Genomic DNA, 20,401 nt, shown 5'->3' with positions numbered 1-20,401 from the left:
AAAAGATGCATTTCACTGTGTGTTTCGATGTACATGTGACTAATAAAAGATATCTATCTCAACATGGAGAAAGGGCACTCGGGATGATATTGAGAATGTCAAGAGCATGCACCGAGATCACACAGAATCCCTGCTGTATAAGTGGCAGAAGGAGTGTACCACCTCACAAATTACCCATCCACCTGCCCCATCAGCCACCTTCTGCCCCATTTGAAAGAGGCTGCGGTTCCCACATTGGCCTCATCAGCCACGAAATTGGAGTAGAAGCACAATGTCCTGCATCCGAGGAACTGCCAAAGAGACAGAAGAAGGTGTGGAGAAAGAGGCAGACATTCAAATTGAAATGGCACCATTAAAACAGGATTGAAAAACTGAATGTCTCAGGTGGCAGACTGTGTTTTTGAACTAAAAAGGGGAGGGATTAGAATTTAGGTGAGGAGAAAGTGATAAACCTAAGCAGAAAAGAGAAGGCCATGGAATGATATAGCGATTTTAGTAATAATATGCAGAGTCTGAGAGGAAGTGTGAGTGAGCTCAGCAGAAACTGGGAATAACTGAATAAAATCAAATTAGGGAAAAATGGCAAGACAAAAAGTTAAAGATGTTTTCTCTGAATGCAAAAAAAGGCGGTTGTGATGGATGGTTTATTTAATGGTACATAGAGATACTTGGGCATAATCTGAGAGCTATTATTAGATATGTGGATGTACATTGTCAATGTTGGGACATCAATATGTCAGGATTCTTAATGTCGCTAAAAGACTGACTAATGTAAAAAGAAGCAAGGGGTTTCTGTGATAATAATGGACAATACTGAGATCATGTCTTGGCTTAGAATATCACTTCATTATTACTACTGCCATAATCTGATTTTCCTACCTGCTTTAAGAAGACCACTATCAGCCTGGTACCTAAGAAAAATAAGGTAACGTGCCTTAATGACTACTGCCAAGTGACTCTGACATCTACCATCATGAAGTGCTTCAAGAGGCTGGTCATGGCACACATCATCTCCAGCCTCCCAGACAACCTCAACCCACTGCAATTCGCCTACTGCCGAAATAGGTCCACAGCGGACGTCACCTCCCTGGCCCTACATTCATCTTTGGAGCATCTGGACAGTAAAGACACTTATGTTAGGTTATTGTTTATTGACTACAGCTCCACCTTCAATACTATAATTCCAAGCAAACTCATCTCCAAACTCCTAGATCTGGGACTCAACACCTCCCTTTGCTACTGGATCCTTGACTTTCTGACCAACAGACCACAATCAGTAAGGATAGGCAGCAACACCTCCAGCACGATTATCCTCAACACTGGTGCCCCACAAGGCTGCGTCCTCAGCCCCCTACTTTACTCCCTATACAGTCACGATTCCATGCCCAGATTCTGCTCTAACTCCATCTACAAGTTTGCAGATGACACCACCATGGTGGCCTGTATCTCAAATAACAATGAGTTGGAATACAGGAAAGAGATAGACAGCCTAGTGGCATGGTGTCATGACAACAACCTTTTCCTCAATGTCAGCAAAACAAAAGAGCTGGTCATTGACTTCAGGAAAGGGCGCGGTACACATGTTCCTGTTTACATCAATGGTGCTGAGGTCGAGAGGGTTGAGAGCTTCAAGTCCCTAGGAGTGAACATCACCAATAGCCCCTATGTAGATGCCCAGCCAAGAAAGCTCACCAATGCCTCTGCTTCCTCAGGAGGCTAAAGAAATTTGGCAAGTCCCCTTTGACCCTCAACAATTTTTATTGATACACCATAGAAAGCATCCTATCTAGATGCATCGCAGTTTGGTATGGCAACTGCTCTGTCTGTGACTGCAAGGAACTACAGAGAGTTGTGGACACAGCTCAGCACATTGACATATAGGCAGAGACTGAGGACCGCAGAACCAGTGGTGAGGACAGCGAAAGTACGGTCAAGGGAGGCGGAGGAGCGTTTACAGGACTGCTCTGAATCAGTGGACAGGACCATATTGAGGGATTCATCTTTGGATCTGAATGAATACGCCATGGCTGTCACTGACTTCATCAAGACCTGTGTGGATGAGTGTATGTCGTTGAGAACATACTGAGTTTTCCCAAACCAGAAGCCCTGGATGGACCAGGAGATTTGCAGTCTGCTGAGGGCTAGATCTGTGCTGTTCAAGACCAGCGATCCATAATCCTACAAGGAGTCCAAGTACAACCTATGGGAGGCCATCATGAGAGCAAAAAGGCAATTCCATGTGAAATTAGAGATGCAATCGGATGCATGGCACCTGTGGCAGGGTTTGCATGCCATTACTTCCAATAAGGCGAAACCTAACAGCATAAATAGCAGTGGTGCTTCACTCCCTGATGAGCTCAACGCCTTTTATGCGCACTTTGAAAGGGAGAATAACACTACAGCTGTGTGAATCCCCACAGCATCCGATGACCTGTGATCTCTGTCTCAGAAGCCGACATCAGAACATCCTTCAAGAGGGTGAACCCTCGCAAAGCGTCAGGCCCCGATGGTGTACCTGGCAGGGTACTGAAAACCTGTGCCAACCAACTGGCTGGAGTGTTCAAGGACATCTTCAACCTCGCACTGCTGTGTTCTGAGGTTCTGATCTGCTTCAAAAGGGCATCAATCATACCAGTGCCCAAGAAGAGCATGGTGAGCTGCCTCAATGACTATCGCCCGGTAGCACTCACATCTACTGTGATGAAGTGCTTTGAGAGGTTGGTCATGGCTAGAATTAACTCCTGCCTGAGCAAGGACCTGGACCCACTGCAATTTGCCTACCACCACAACAGGTCTACAGTGAATGCAATCTCACTGGCCGTCCTCTCGGCTTTGGAGCACCTAGACAACAGAAAAACATATGTCAGGCTGCTGTTTATCGATTACAGTTCGGCGTTCAACACCATCATCCCCTCAATACTAATGAACAAACTAGGCCTCTGTACCTCCCTCTGCAACTGGATCCTCGACTTCCTTATCGGAAGACCACAGTCAGTGCGGATCGGTAGTAACATCTCCTCCTTGCTGACAATCAACACAGGCGCACCTCAAGGATGAGTGCTTACCCCACTGCTCTACTCACTCTACACTCATGACTGTGTGACTAGGCACAGCTCAAACGCCATCTATAAATTTGCCGATGACACCACTGTAGTTGGCAGAATCTCAGATGGTGATGAGGAGGTGTACAGGAGTGAGATAGATCGGCTGGTTGAGTGGTGTCGCAACAACAAACTCGCACTCATCATCAGCAAGACCAAGGAATTGATTTTGGACTTCAGGAAGGGGAAGTCAGGAGAACACACACCAATCTTCATTGAGGGGTCAGCGTTAGAAAGGATAAGCAGCTCCAGGTTCCTGGGTGTCAACATCTCAGAGGATCTGTCTTGGGCCCAACACACTGATGCAATCACGAAGAAGGCATATCAGTGGCTTTACTCCATTAGGAGTTAGAGGAGATTTGGTACGTCACCAAAGACTTACAAATTTCTACAGATATACGGTGGAGAGCATCCTGACTGGTTGCATCACTGCCTGATATGGAGGCTCCAATGTGCAGGATCGAAAGAGGCTGCAGAGGGTTGTAGACTCAGCTACCTCCATCACGGGCACAACCCTCCCCACTATCGAGGACATATTCAAGAGACAGTACCTCAAGAAGGCAGCAGCCACCATTAAGGACCCTCACCATCTGGGACATGCCCTCTTCTCATTACTACCATCAGGGAGGAGGCCTGAAGACTCACACTCAATGTTTCAGGAATAGCTTTTACCCCTCCATCATCAGATTTTTGAACAGTCCATGAACCCATGAACACTACCTCGTTATTCTTCTTTTGCACTATTTACTTATTTTTGTAACTATAAGTTTTATATCTTTATGTCTTGGGCTGTACTGCTGCCGCAAAACAACAAATTTCATGACATATGTCAGTGATAATAAACCTGATTCTGATTCTAACGTCATGGAAACCAGCCTCACCTCCATGGACTCTGTCTATACTTCTCGCTGCCTTGAAAAGCAGCCAGCATAACCAGAGACCCAACCCACCCGGGTCATTCTCTCTTCTCTCCTCTCCCATCAGGCAGAAGATACAGAAGCCTGAGGGCACATACCACCAGGCTCGAGGACAGCTTCTATCCCGCTACTATAAGACTATTGAATGGTCCCCTGGTACAATCAGGTAGACTCTTGACCTCATAATCTACCTCGTCATGGCCTTGCACCTTATTGTCTACCTGCACTGCACTTTCTCTGTAACTGCATTCTGTTATTGTTTTCCCTTGTACTACTTCTTGTAATGAAATGATCTGTATGAATGGCATGCAAAACAAAGTTTCACCTCGGTACATGTGACAATAATAAACTAATTTACCAATTTATATGTCTGTTAATCTTTTCTAAGTGCAAATTGTGTACAGGAGCTTTCACGTCCTTAAGACATTCTGTTGTGAATTGTAAAGCAAATTCTGAAATATGACAGTAATGCAAAATCATGGTGTGAAAATACAATAAAAATATAGAACCTCAGCTCGTTTATTCACTGAAATCTGGGGATGGGGAGAGGAAGAAGGTGGGAAAGAGAAAAATAGAAACTGATGGAGAGATAGAAGAGAAAGGGAGAGAGTGTGTGAGAATGGGATGAGATGTTGTGGTCAGACTTTGTGATGGGGGTTGTGAGAGATGCCAGCACTTGAGAGCTTGCACCTCTATCCCTCTCCCTCCCTTTATCTCTTCCCCCTCTTGCAAACCCCACGCCCACTCTGCGCATCATTCCTTCCTCCTCTGCCCATCTCTCACTTTCGTGGGTGCTCCTCAGACTGACTGGCTGCAGCAGCCCCCATCCTCGAGTTCATCAGGGCGGGTCTGACTGGGTCCAACAACAGTGCAGGAGGTCGCGGTTGGGGGAGTGGGGATAGGGGAGGGGGGCAGGCATCCCGACACAACATTGGTGGAGGGGTGAGGGGATAGAGGGCTGGGGAGATGGCAGGAGCTGTCACAGCCTGCTCTCAGGCCAAATCCCCAAGCACCCCAATGTTACCAATACTTGCTGGAGGCAGCAGCATTAGTCACACATAAGAACTCACAAGGTCCCAGTCTCTGGGACCCTCCAGAAATCCACTGGAAGGCACACTCCCTCTTTCTCAAGTATCTGAGGCTCGCTTCTCTCCGCTCTCATTGCCTTACACCCTACACCTGTAAGATAAATAGCCTCTCCAGTTGTGGGCAAGCATAGGTCAGTTATCAATACTGATGCCCTGTGGCCACTAATATATCACATTGCTGGCCCCCAATTAAAGCTCTTGTGTACACCCATGGGTGAGCAGTACTGGCATTGGGGGCTGCCGACAGATGCTTGTCTGACCTGGATGCTGTCTTTACTAGTTCGAGAATCTGGACAGTGGTCAGTGTGGGTAGAGAGGATTCTGCTATGGTCTCTGCCTGACAACTTTCTGGTCCAGTGCTTCCCTATCTATCTCATCACCCTACTCTTCAGTCATTCCCATCACTGTGAACCAGCGAGCACCCACCCGCTGGGCCTTATCCCACTTACCTCTCAGTCTGCCCAGATCCCTGACTAATTCGTTCTTGTATTGTTCTAATTGTTCTGCCTGTTTCTCATCTGTTCTCTCTCTCTCTCTCTTCAATCTGTCCAGCTCTGCTTGCACACTTTTCTCACTGTTCTTTGTATTCATTCCTTTCCTTCTGTAGCTCTACTATTTGTACACTATGTGACTCCTGACACGTTGTTCTCTCTTGCAAATACACATGACATAAAGTAACTGCTGCTTTATCTCCCTTCCTCTTTGATCCACTTCTCCACCACTGCCGATGTTCCTCTGGGCTCCTGGTCTTAACCCACCTGGCTTTGTCCATTCCCCATTCAACCTTCTCAAGTTTCTGGAATATGTACTCTGTGAGTTCTCCCCTTTCCACATCTGAGCCCTTGATATTGCTGTATCTTGTTTTATGCAGAATATTAAAGATTCCTGTACTATTGTCCCTCTTGGGCTTTGATTCTAGGGTTTTTCCACACACAGAGTCAGGCACGCACTTCAAACCAATGCACTAAATCGTTTATATGAAAAGCACTGTGATGCTGGAGGAACACAGCAGGCCAGGCAGCATCTCTGGAGAAAAGCAGGCTGTCAAGGTTGCAGGTCAGGACCCTTCTTCAGGACTGAAGACAGGAAAAGGGGAAGCCCAATATATAGGAGGGAAAAGCAGAGCAGTGATAGGTGGACAAAAGAGGGGAGGTGGGGTGGGCACAAGGTGGTGATAGGTTGATGCAGGTAAGAGATAGTGATAGACAGGTGCGGGGGAGGAGGGGAGAGCAGATCCATCAGGGGGTGGGTCAAAGGTAAGGAGAGAAAGGGAAAAAAAAGGGCTAGAAAAGGGAAGAAAAGAAGCAGCATGGTCGGGGGAGGGGTAGTGGGGAAGGGTTGTGGGGATTACTTAAAGTGGGAGAATTCGATGTTCGTGTTTCATCTAGATTCCAGCATCTGCAGTCCTTTGTTTCTCTCATATGGTTTATATGGCTATATGCTTTGCCGAATAAGTATACATGCCCCTCTGGCGTCACAAACAGGATCTCCCACACTACCCAAGTTTTCTCAGTGGCCAAGCTACACTTACGCAGATGTCCACTCTCAGTTCTGAGAGCCCATGCGACGAGTATACACACACCCCTCTGGCGTCCTGAATGGCTGGTAACCGCCTTTTGCAACTGGTGGCCCTGTCTCACTAAACTACTCAGCGCTGTCTGGTAGCTAGTCTCACACACACACACACACACACACACACACACACACACACACACACACACACACACACACACACACACACAATCACATCCACTTCTCCAGCTCTCCGCCGTGTTCTTTGAAACTGCATGATCCCGTGGTCATTGCCTCAAACAGATCCAAGCACGGGGTGCTACATTTAAAAATACCCCCTTAGACTGCTGAGGCCACAAAATGGGTCACAAACGTATCCCAGAAGATCCTCCTAAATATTGTGACTGACTGAGTCACTGAAGAAACTGGTGGATATGAAAGTCTTTATTCATCACGGCAAGTAGGTGAGAAACAGGCAGAATGATTAGAACAATACAGGAACGAATTAGTCAGGGATCTGGGCAGACTGAGAGGTAAATGGGATAAGGCCCAGCGGGTGGGTGCTTGCTGGTTAGCAGCGATGGGAATGACTGAAGAGTAGGGTGATGAGATAGATAGGGAAGCACTGGATAGTTACTGCTGTTATGGCATTGTTAGATTTTCTAGGGGAAAGCAATGTTGTATATAGAATGTGTAAGTACCTTTAAGAACTATGTATGCCATGTGGTCTGACTTTGGAAACATGGTTGCATCAGGTACTGTTATTTGGCTGTTGTGAGCTATCAATAAAGAGTGTTTGACTGTAATTTTTATCCTTTTTATTTGTTTTACCAAACAGCAACACAGAAAACCTACCATCACTGCACAGCACAAGAACTTCCGTCCATTGACTTTTCATTCAATTACAAGTAGCACTTGCAGGAACGTAAATGGTCTGTATTAGTTTTCCTCACATTTGGAATTTTACTGATGAATACCTGTTGGTTTATGAAAGATGCCTCACCATAAGTTACCTTTTCAGCAAATACCTCTGTCAAATGAAAGAGCAATGTTTTATTTTCTTCACAAAGGAGAAATCCTGGGTCAGATGATGAGGATAAATGAGGAAACTAAATTCCATGATGATCAAGTTCTGAGCCCCAGCACTGAAAGCAGGCAGTGGCTGCCCTCTACTGTTACATAACTGTCATTGCAAACTGGCCCTCCCTTTGCTGGCAGAATAAATGCTGTCAGAGTCCAGGCGAGAGACTGCAAGGATGCCCATATCACTTGTATCATGATAGGTACTGATAACTGCTGCACTGACCATCCCTTAATCTGTTATGTTATTTCCAAGGCGGGGAACTCAGGAGAAAGCTGAGAGAGATCGTCTATTTGACACTTTAAGTTGAACATGGTTGCAAATCCTTCAGCTTTTGCTTAGCTTGCAGTGCACATTCATTTTACATTGCACAACAGAACGAAATTCTCCAAAATGTACAATTCATTTTACATTGCACAACAGAACGAAATTCTCCAAAATGTACAAACTCACAAATACACCCTTGAACATGAGCAGTTATGATTTTTTTTGGAAAGGGATTTTAATAACAGACAAATCCAGTCAAATTGATGAATGTCTCTTTCCAAGTGAATCCTGAAAGTAAGCAGAGTTTTAGGTTCCAGATTTACTGTTGCCCCGAGGTGATTATTTACATATTATCTGGTTAATTTTCAACTTCTAAACCAGCAAAAGCACGAAGTATTGATTACAGAACAGATGAAAGGAAAAATGTAAATACTGTAAATCAGACATAAAAGCTGAGAATTACAACCATCCCTTTACTTCCTCTGTAGGGTGCAGATTAACTTGCATTATGTTCATAGCATTTATTGCTTTGGCTTCATAAAGTACATAAAATTGACTTTTCATGATAGATGGAACTCGATCAACAAAGCCTTGCTTGTGTTCAGTATCGCATTCAATGTACTGAATTTGTTCTTTAACTGGCAGCTCAGTTGCTATATTCCAAATTATTGCATACCCACTCTAACATGTTTAAGACACATGTTGGATTGAAATTGTTTTCTGTTGAACTATTAGATTCTAGATCAAGAAGCACACAAGAACAATGAAAATATAGCAAACAGCTGTAGGGATAGCAGCAAAGCCACTTTCCTGAGGAACTATACATACGACCTACATTCTGCTGTTGATTAGTTACAGCAACAATGTACACCATTAGTGAAGTAAATTCAGCCACTATTATGGAACATGTTTCAGTCAACACCCAGGTAATGCGGGGATCTTGTAGAATCTTAAAACCGCATATTTTAAGCATCCACATAATGGCTCTGCACTTTTCAAAAGCATTTTTCTTTAGTGTAAAAACAATTCAACGTGCATCAACAACAGGTCAATCCAAAAACAATGTCTATATTTGTGCTTGAGTTAATTGTTACTGCAGAGTTCAAATTATGTTCACATCTTGCCATTGCTGACTCAAAAAGTGAAGAGCAAAAATATTTCATCTTCTTAAAGTGGGAATCAGGAACAAAATCATTACCACTTTCCATGTTTTCATTTCTTCCCAAATGCCTTTCTACCACATTTTCTGTATGATTTTTGTTTATATGAGTAATGTATCTTCCAAATTCAGCAAAGGAGCTTGATCTCTCAGTACATTTTTTGTGTTTGTTGCCATGCAGGTGTATTATTAGCATTAGTAACGACACAAGTGGTAGCATCCCTTATGTTCCCTTAAGAATGTTTACAATGTTCTTCAAAAATTCTACAATTAGGTCGTGGAATCACTTGCATAGTTACTTATAGATAATTTAAAACAATAATTATACGTACTTACGGATCTTGTTTCACTCTTTCTTTTAAAATAATTATTCAGTAGTGAAATAGAACTGTAAAATAAGAGGGAATAGGAAGGTGTTGCAATACTCCTAAGTAATGTTGCCATTTCCTCTCCGTGCTCCAAGCTTTGACATTTGATTTCACCAAAAAATATTACTTACACACGGTACCTGGCTGTTCAGCCACAAAATTGTACTTCTGCAAGAGGAGCAGAAGTGACCGCATTGAAGTGACTGCAGAAGAGAAGAACCTGCATTGTCCAGTGTAACTGTTGCCAAATTTGGGATTCCAAGCTTTGACGTTGGGTTGAGCCATTGGCTGCTACTTGGCCCACTGTGCCCTACCACTGGACTTTTCCAGGACTTAAGCATGGGAATGCAATGCTGTGGAGATTCCTCGCTGGTTAACTGCAACATTTGGGGATTTGCAAAGACTGTTTCCCCAATCACTTCAATGGAGGGGAATGGCTGCAATGGATTAAATTATTTAAATTTTAATAATTATTTGAGAATTTTTAAGTGCTTTAGTTTTTTTTAACTATTTAACAGATTGTCACAATTTAACAGTGTGTAATGTCTTTTCCTGTTTCTGAAATATTTAGTCTGATAGTTCCGGCTTACCTACCCATCAATTTCTTGGTATTTTTGTGGCTGGGCTTGCTTTTGGTCCCATATGCAATCCTTCCAGGTGTTCCTTTTGCAGCACAAATGTCTTGCTACAAGGTACTGGGCTAGCTTTTCCCATAAGCTTCCTGGGAGGAATGACTGAGAAAGCAAGGACTTATTTCAGAAGTCTATGTGAGTAATGAGCAGCTGAGGACTGGCCATGAACTTTACCGCTCTGTTTTGATATAAACAGAAGCCTAGCTTCTGCAGTCAGTGAAGTGATGATGTCTGCTGTTGATCTCAATTAAAGCTGCCCCTAGAGTACCTAGCAATCTCCACATGTGGATCTCCTCCATTCAGATGGTGATTTCTCTGGGGAATCAGTTCACAGGGATGTCTGGCCTCCCGCAGCAGTGATGTCATTAAGGTGGTTAAGCAGCCAAATATGTTGACTAACACAGAAACCTCTGCAGGAACTCAGCGGATCAGGCAGCATCTATGGAGGGAAATAGAAAGCGACATTTTGGGTCGAGACCCTACATTTGGACGGATGGACCAGACATCTCTGGATCCCACACCCAGCCCCAGCCACTTTTAAACTCCGGCGCTTTGTGTATTGTTCCAGATTCCAGCATCTGCAGTCTCTTGTGTCTCCAATCATATTGGCTAATTCTCATGTACAACAAACCATGTATTTGAAATAATCTTTTGTTAACATGTTAAACATATGACAAAGCAGGAAATAAAGATTAATGTTGAAGCTGAAATATTATTGTCCTTTCTAAAAATAAACAAATTTAAATTCCATTATATTTCTGTGAATTCTAATCCACACAGACAAAAATGGAGTTTGTTTTTGAGAGATGTCAAGCAGTAATTATAGAACATTGAACATATTATTAAGAATTATTATTATTAATTTCCATTAAGTATTTAAACATATTAAGTATTATTAAGAATAAATCTGGTGAAGTGATTATGTTGTTAAAGGGGCACTATTCATCAAAAGGAGATGCTTAAAAACTTTATTAGTTGTTTCACAAATGGCATAATTTTCAAAAAGATAACATATTCCTTAGGAACAGGCTGGACATTAAATCGCTGAAGTTTTATGACTTTATTTATTGATATACAGCTCTTTAGCTCTACTTCACCACAACACACTTTGCTCCACTCCCTAACCCCGTCATTACTCAGCCCAAATGAAAGCCTCTTGTATGATCATTACTCCTACCAGCAAAACAGTTGCAGTTTACCTTCATTGCTTTAACATAGTGATTTCCAGCAACTTTAAAAACAGTTTGCTTTACAAATGCAAAATATGACCAATTTCAGCAAAAAGTGCTTACTTTCACAAGTTCCTTTATCTGAGACAAGAAAATATAAAATTAAAAACAATCATTTTTTCAATTTAACTTGACTGGAATTGTATGAAGGTAAGTCACAAAAGAACTTTCTCCTAGAAAGAATGGAATTCAATTAAATTAGGCTACCACAGTCATTCTATTAGGTATGGACAACACTTTAGTATCAACAGATGTCTCTTGTTTTATAGGGCATGGCCTGTACTGAGAAACTCTGTTGCTAAGGACTGCAGACACAGTGGTACTTAGTTCAGGGGGTCTTGATTGCGAGTTGATTTTAGTCGGTGGAACAGTACCATTGGAATCTGAGGTTAGCAGCTTGCCTGTATCGTGAGGTGGTCCCTGATGTCCAGACTTGCTGTTCTGATGCTGGCTTTTATAACCCTCCTGTGGAGGCCCCTTTCTGTTCCGATTCCTACCATCATCAGGTCTTCCAGGAAAACTGCTTCCACTGAGCCTTTGACCTTGTGCTCGAGGGTAGAAGCCTCGTCTTTGACTAGCTGGGCCATTACGTTGATTATTCTTTAAAAAAGAATGAAAAGCAGGGTCAGAAATCATTGCACAACAGAAAATACAAACAGTCTTCTAATTCAATTGGCAAAATTGGAGCAAGTGAGATAGTTGGTTTATCAGAATATGTAAAATGCAAAATTAGTGGACACGAGATTCTGCAGATGCTGGAATTTGGAGCAACACACACAAAATGCTGAAGTAAAAAAAAAACAAGATGCTGGAGGAACTCAGCATGTCAGGCAGCATCCTTGGAGAAAAGCAGGCAGTCAACGTTTTGGGTTGGGAACCTTCTTCAGGAGTGAAGGTAGGAAAAGGGGAAGACCAATAGGGGATAAACAGATTCGTGATAGATGGACAAAAGAGGGGAGGCGGGGTGGGCAGGGTGGGCACAAGGTGACGATTGGTAGATGCAGGTAAGAGATAGTGATAGGCAGATGCTGGGGAGGAGGGGAGAGGAGATCCGTTAGGCTGTAAGGTCCTAAGATGGAAAGTCAGGAAGAAGAAGGAATCCAGTAGGAGAGGACAGTGGACAATGGAATAAAGGGAAGGAGGTGGGGAATAGGAGGGAGGTGATGGGCAGGTCATGAGGGTGGGGGGGGAGAAAAAGGGGTGAGGGGGCCGCAGGAATGAGGGAGAACAAAGGGGGGGGTAAGGGGTTACTGAAGTTATAGAAATCAATGTTGATGCCGTCAAGTTAGAGATGGAATATGAGGTGTTGCTCCTCCAACCTGTGTCTGGCCTCAACATGGCAGTAGAGGATGCTGTGGACAGACATGCTGGTGCGGGAATGGGAAGTGGAATTGAAGTGGCTGACCACCGGGAGATCCTGGCTGTTGCGGCAGACGGAGCGAAGGTGATCAACGAAGCGGTCACCCAATCTGCGTCGGGTCTCACCGATGTAAAGGAGGCTGCACCGGGAGCACCGGATGCAATAAATGACACCCTCAGACTCACAGGTGAAGCACTGCCTCATCTGGAAGGACTGTCTAGGGCCTTGAAAGGTGGTGAGGGAGGAGGTGTAGGGACAGGTGTGACACTTACTTGCAGGAATAAGTGCCTGGAGGGTGATCTGTGGGGAGGAATGTGGAGAAGAAATCAGGGGCTGGGAGGGGAAGATGTGCCTGGTGGTGGGATCCTGTTGGAGGTGGCGGAAGTTGCAGAGAATGATGTGTTGGATGCGGAGGCTCGTGGGGCGGTAGGTGAGGACAAGGGGAATCCTGTCCCTGTTCTGTCGGGGTGGAGGGGATGGGGTGAGTGCAGACGTATGGGAAATGGAGGAGATGTGGGTGAGGGCTGCATCGATGGTGGTGGAAGGGAAACCCTGCTTACTGAAAAAAGAGGACATCACTTATGTCCTGGAATGGAAACCCTCATCATGGGAACAGATGCAGTGGAGGTGGAGGAACTGAGAGAAGGGGATGGCATCCTTGCAAGTGACAGGGTGGGAAGAGGTGTAGTCAAAGTAACTGTGGTTTGTAAAAGATGTCGGTGGTTAATCTGTCTCCAAAGATGGAGACAGAGAGATGCAGAAAGGGGAGAGAGGTGTCGGAGATGGACCAAGTAAATTTTAGGGCAGGGTGGAAGTTGGAGGCAAAGGCGATGAAATTGATAAGCTCAGCAGGAAGCAGTGCCAGTGCAGTCATCAATGTAGTGGAGAAAGAGTTAGGGAGCATTACTGGTGTAGGCTTGGATCACAGACTGATGAAAGGTCTCAACTTGAAACGTTGACTGTTTATTTCCCTCCATAAATGCTGCCTGACCTTGAGTTCCTCCAGCATTTTGTGTGTTTGCAAAATTAGTAGATATGTCTTTACATATGAGCTTATGAAACTTTTAAGCCTTCTGAATTAGCTTAGGTGTAACATGGGCATTCATATTTGAAACTGTTGAGTCAGTGTCCTTTTAATATGCTTGTGAGTCCCCTTCAAAGGGGTAGGGCATACACAATGAATGGCAGGGCCTTGAATATTGAAGAACTAAGGGACCTCAATGTACAAGTCCAAGGATTCCTCAAGGTTGCAGTACTGGTAGATAAGGTAGTGAAGGAGGTATATGGGACACTTGCCTTCACGAGCTAGGGCGTAGAATATAAGAGCAGGGAGGTTGTGGTACAATGTTAGACTACAGCTAGACTATTATCTGCAGTTCTGGTTGCCACACTATAGGAAAGATGTGATTGCACAGGAGGGGTGCTGAGGAGATTCACCAGGATATTGCCTGGGATGGAATATTTCAGTTCTAAGGAGAGACTGATTAGGCTGGGATTGTTTCCCTTGGACTAGGGAAGGTTGAGGGGTGACCTGACAGAGGAGTGCAAAATTATGAGTGACATAGATAGGGGAGAAAACTTCCCCACAGCAGAGGTATCTAAAAGAGGGCATGGGTTTAGGGCAAGAGGTTTAGAAAGAATGTGAGGAAGAATCTTATCACCCAGAGGGTGGTTGGAATCCAGAGGCACTGCCTGAATGGTGGGAGGAGGCAGGTATTCTCACAACATTTAATAAATATCTACCCAAGCACTTGAGTTGCCAATGCTAGAAGTTATGGACCAAGAGCTGGTAAATGGGATTAGCATAAATAGGTACTTGACAGTTAACATGTAGTGGGCTGAGGCACCTGTTTCTATGCTGCATGACTCTATGACTCAATGACTTTCTGGCCTCTCATTTCTCCCTCTGCTATGAAGTCCTGTTCATGCAATACATGGTTGCAAGATTTGATATAGCCCCTGTAAAAGTCAACCAACATCAGAATCACTACCACCTTCATGTTGTTCTTTTCCAATGAATATAATGGTGAGAATTAATGGCATCAGAATCTGTAATTGTTACAGTGTAGCAAGATTTTATGATGTATGATCGAGTTTTTATTGACTATATTTTTAAATTAGATGAATTAAAAACAACTTGTTGGTGCAAAGGAAAAATGATATTCTGGAAAGATGAGACCAACCAGGTGAAAGGGCTCTCTTCATTTAAATTTAGCCCATGGTTCTGGTGACTTCAAATATATTTGAAGTACTCCTAATAGAAGATAGCCTAGAAATTACTTTGCAAAGCTCCAAAAAAAAATTGCTGTGAATTGAAACTTGGTTCAAGGTGAGTAATTTTGCATATATTTCAGGGTATTTCAGTCCCTGTCAGAGATCCAAATCCTGGCTTTTTTGGTGGGATTTTTGTTGCCTTTGCCTTTTTACTGCCATAAAACGCCTTAACTTCACCAAATAAAGTTAACAAAATTCAAAATTCATCTTCAGCCATGATTTTCAAACCCACTGCAAGATAACAGTTCTTATTTACTCTTACAACACTTAAGTCTTACTAGCTCTGTTCCTCTGGAACTGTGCAATTCAAAAGGCCAACACTGAACCACATTCTTTGGACTCTGAATTTGTGATCTCTTGCGACCTGAAATACAACCTCTCACATGTACCTGGAACATGGTAATCTCAGCTTCCCAGACACAGGATCACTCCTGGATGCTGGAGCTGAACTTGGCCAAATCTCAGATAGCTGCAAATTGCTATTTTAGGGAGATCACCCAAGTTCCATACACAGGGAGAGTATACTTCATCTATTTTTCCTTCACTCTATAGGAGCAGGCAGGGTGGGTATAAGGATTTGCTTGCATTGTAGGCTTTCCCCAAAGTACAGGCACTTATAGACTGAATTCTTACATTGTTAGTGCTTACAGAGACTGCCTGGTGACCTTCTGCCAGGAATGATTGGTTGTAGCTATGCAGGGTCTCTATGGTTCCCTTGCACAAAGGACTTCCTCAATAGACTGCCTAGGTATCGTTGAACCCCTCACAGCACCCCTCCACTCTCCCTACCATCATCTACCCCTGTCATCATTTCAGCATCTATTAATTAAGTAACAATATTCCCTCTAGATGGAAGACTCCAATTGGTATTATGGTACATAGTTTAACAGCTTGCTGCAGAGGTCGCAGCTACTGGGCTAAAGGCTGGCAGCTATGAGAACTTCCAGTAGATCAATGGAGTATGCCAGACTGAAATTGACACAGTTACACAGGAAATCCCAATGCCACTAGTCTGTGAAACTCACAAGTAAAGATTTCAATCACAAAAACCAGCCTCCCCTCCGTGGACTCTTTCTACACTTCTCGCTGCCTTGGAAAAGCAAAGACCCCTCCCAACCTGGACATTCTCTCTTCTCCCAGCTTCCATCAGGCAGAAGATACAAAAGCTTGAAAACATGCACCACCAGGCTCATGGACAGCTTCTATCCTGCTGTTATAAGACTCTTGAATGGACCTTCTGTATGTTAAAGGTGAACTCTTGACCTCACGATCTACCTCATCATTGCCCTTGCACCTTTTGTCTACCTGCACTGAATTTTCTCTGGCACTGTAACTGTAACACTATATTCTGCATTCTGTTTTTGCTTTTCCCTTGTACTACCTTGATGTACATGCTTTGAAATGATCTGTATAAATGGCTTGCAAATCTAAGTTTTTCACTGTATCTTGGTACATGTGACAATAATAAACCAATTCTAATTCCATTAATAAGCAGCATCATAGTGACCAATTATGCTGCTTTAACACCAAAGAAATGTCTAGGCCTTTTTTTTACAATGTTTGTCAAATTCAGCCATGTACACTACAATGTTCACACCAGAATCACCAAGAAAGTGATTCTGAGCAAATTGTTGGAGAGGCAGGTTGGGACCAGATTAATTCATCTGATCATTGTAAAAGAAGTGATAATGAGATAATTGTTATGGTTTATAATTTGCCAAAATTCTCTGGAACTAGGGAAGATTTAGTTAAATTGGAAAATGGCAAATGTAACTCCTTAATGCAAAAGGGAGACAGAAAATAGGAAAATACAGGCCACCTAACCTAACATCTGCCATTGGGAAAGTGCTTCAAGCTGCTTTTAAGGAAGTTATCCCAGGACACAGAAAAATTCAAGGCAATCAGGCAAAGTCATCATGGCCTTCTGAAAGGGAAATCACATTCAACCAATTTATTGGAGTTATTTGAAGTAAAATGTGCTGTGGATAAAGGGGAACTAGTTGATGTAATGTACTGAGACTTCCAGAAAGCATTGGTAAGGGGCCATATGAAAGGTTATTATGGAAAATAAGAGCTCATGCTGTAGAAAGTAACATATTGGCATGGATAGAAAACTGGATTGCTAACAGCAAAGTGGGGAGCAGTCATAAATGGGTCTCCATCTCCTTGGCAAGATGTAAGGAATAGCAGCCACAGTGACTGGTGCTGGGGCATTGAGTTTTTACAATTTATATTAAAGACTTGGATGAAGGTACCACATATACAGAAGCTAAATTTGCTGACGACATGAAGACAGGTAGGAAAGTAGGTTGTGAAGTCGACATAAGGAGGCTGCCACAGGATATGAATAGGTCACTGAGTGGGCAAAGATCTGGAAAATGGGGTACAATGGTCCACTTTGACAGGAAAAATTGAAAAAGAAGTGTTTTATCTAAATGGTGAGAGATTGCAGAGCTCCGAAATGCAGAAGGATCTGAGTATTCTTGTACACAATTCATACAAGGCCAAACTGCAGGTACAACAAATAATTCAGAAACTAACAGAATTTTTTTTTACATTTAGAGGAATTGAATGCAAAAATAGAGAGGTTATACTTCAGCTAAACAGAGCATTGGTGAGAATACATCTGGAGTACTGGGTACAGTATTTGTCTCCTTATTTAAGGAAGAATGTTAGTGCACTGGAAGCTCTCAAAGATTTCCTGGACTCGTAGCTGTAATGAGTGGGTTGCCTTATGAGTCATTCTTTACAGGCATTACTACTGACATTCTCGCATTGATAAGAAACAATAACAATGGCAATGTGCTCTCCTTACCTGTCTATCTGCAGGCACCTTCTGTACGTTTGAACTGTCCTTGGAATTCATTACTTTATGACTAGCAGATGTTAATGCACTGAGTGAGCTTGACAGTGAAGGAACATTACTGGAATCACCTCGAGGACTTGGATGCAATGGAATCAATGAGGAGATGCACTGTGATCTTGTGGAGTAGTTATTCTTTGGATGTGAAACTGCGTAGAAAAATGTACTTTAAAGACAATATCCAGTAAAGTTTCAGTTTAGAGGTTGAGGCTGAAATCTCATAAATCATGCTGAGAATATACACCCTGTTTACTCCATTTATAGTAATATCATAACTGCTGCAAGAGATCTGAAATAACACAAATTTATTCCAGTCCACTTTTACACACCATTTAATTCAGTACCACGGAACTACACAGACAAATCACAAAGAATTTCACACAAATGGATATCAGCTCATTTATTAAGATTTAATTTTGCATTTTTTGCTATTTCCTTCATCTTTCTACCTAATCTAACCTTCCTAACTGTCAGCCTCAACCTCTAACCCTGGAAATGAATTTCACAAGTCTGTGTAAAGAGGGTCCTCTTACTCCCTGCTCGAAATTTCCTAAACTTGATCTAGAATGTATGGTCTCTTGTTGCAGCCCTCATTCACTTAAAACAGCTTAGCCTGTATATTGTTCTGTATTTGTAAGAGAATGTCATATCGGAGGTGCATTGTGGATCAATGAATCGTTCCTTCATGGGAATGATGTAAAGTTCAATGCATCACACATACTCAAATACTATGAGGCCCGAGATTTTACTCCCCTAATGGATTAAGATCCTTTTCTTCATGCACCATCCCAGAGTTCACAGAAGAAGACAGGTGGGTCACAGATGAGAAAGGGTTCCCGAGTGAGAGGGAGTTGGTGAGAGCTTTGAGGAAGCAGGAGCTGGAGGGTAGAGTCATTATGGTTATGGGGCGGCTTGCTGGTGTAGTTGATAAGAGTTGACACTAAATTGGCAGGGAGATGGACATCAGTATATAGATGTAAAAAAGAGGAGCGAGATGCATAAAGGAGTGAAAGTGTTGGATGACATTAAAGAGCTGAGAGAGGATCAAGCCAGGGTGAAAATGGAACCAAAGCTTTATAGGAAAAATTATAAAGCTTCTTAAAGATTATAAAAATCTTCAAGGAGCAGATGTTTCAGGTACAGTCTAGGTAATTCGCACAAGGAGGAAAGGAAGGGAACCCAAAGCCAAGGCTCCTTGGATGTGATGGGAGATGGAGAATATGATGAAACTAAAAGAGTGTATGCTGCATGTCAGGTGAATTCTTCAGCTTACAACCACAACAAATACAGTAAGTTGAGAGATGAAGAAAATATGTCTGGCTAGGAGAGACCATGAGAATAGAATAGCAGTTAACATAAAAGTGATCCCAAAAATCTTCTACTGCCATATCCAAAAATGGCAAATGGATAGTAATGATATTAGATGGGACCTACTAGGTACAAAGGTGATAGATGTTGATCCATGCAGGGCAAGGCTGGAATATGTACTGAATACTTTTATTAGTGTTTGGTAAGGGAGAGGATGCTGACAAAATGACGGTAGAAGTGGAAATAGTGTAGATAATGGATGGAATGAGAATTAGTATGCTGGAAAAGCTGGCTATACCAAGGCACCTTGTGAGGATGACTTCCATTGGAGGTTGCTAAGTGAAGTGGGAATGCAATGGAGACATTGGAAGGGATTGCCATAATCTTCCAGTATTGGAATACAGAGTAAAATCAGTCAATGGTCCCAAATCTGGGGGAGGGGAGGGGAAGGTAAGGGGGGTTGTAAATGGAGGGGACAATACCATCAACTGCATCAGGACACAGAGAGACCCGCAAAATGGTCAGACGTATGGCAGATGGGAATCAGTACTGAGAAGTGTGAGGCTCATTCATGGACATCTCATTTCTCATATTTTCTTATGAAGCCATTCAGCCCATTGTCTCAGTGCAGTCCCATTGATCCTATTTACCCTCTCCTTATTTCACTGTTTTCTATTCCTTGGACCACCAACACCCTTCCTCAAACACCCAACCTGACTGCAAGACTGACTCTCACCCTCCCCAGCAGCTACAAAATCATGGAGGCATTATGGCACAGAAAGAGGCCATTTGAGTCATGCTGGCTCTCTGTAAAGCAATCCAGTCAGTCCCAGTCCTCTACTCTATTCTCATAGCCCTACAAGTCTATTCCCCATGAGTACTGATCTAAATTCCCTTTTAAGTCATTGATCATTTCCTCTTCTTCTACCCTTGTACGTAGGTCACCACTATTTGCTGTGCAAAAATGCTCTTCCTCACATCCCCAAAGCTGTAGTCCTTGTACCATCAGCTAATGGATTTCTTTTTCTACCTTATCTAAACCTTGTATGCCCCCATCAAATCTCCCATTAACCTTCTTTGCTCTGTGGAAAATAACCTCAGCTTCTCCAACCTAACACTGCAGCTAAGATCCATCATCCTAGAACCATTCCGGTAACTCTCCTCTGCCCATTCCTGACTGAAATAGTGCAGTCAAGATCTAGACAGGGTATTCGACTAAGCTCTTATTTTTCTGTAGACTTG

At 43.1% G+C, this 20,401-nt stretch overlaps 1 protein-coding gene across 5 annotated transcripts in view; it reads right to left on the bottom strand.

Annotated features, from left to right (window-relative positions):
- Positions 1 to 11,129: 11,129 nt before the first annotated feature.
- LOC127573397 (spermatogenesis-associated serine-rich protein 2-like) overlaps positions 11,130 to 20,401 on the bottom strand; it is a 97,391-nt gene continuing 88,119 nt past the window's right edge. For all 5 annotated transcript variants that reach the window (XM_052021607.1, XM_052021588.1, XM_052021622.1 and 2 more), the window contains exons 11-12: positions 17,804 to 18,000; positions 11,130 to 11,954 (exon numbers count right to left, since the gene is read on the bottom strand). In XM_052021607.1, the coding sequence (XP_051877567.1) occupies positions 11,553 to 11,954; positions 17,804 to 18,000 (599 nt within the window). In that variant the 3' untranslated portion in view covers positions 11,130 to 11,552. The remainder of the gene's footprint in view (positions 11,955 to 17,803; positions 18,001 to 20,401) is intronic.

This window comes from Pristis pectinata, chromosome 1 (assembly GCF_009764475.1).
Source record: "Pristis pectinata isolate sPriPec2 chromosome 1, sPriPec2.1.pri, whole genome shotgun sequence".
NCBI lineage: Eukaryota > Metazoa > Chordata > Chondrichthyes > Rhinopristiformes > Pristidae > Pristis > Pristis pectinata.
The sequence above is the reverse complement of the archived record's forward strand: the minus strand, read 5'-3'. Positions and strand labels throughout refer to the sequence as shown.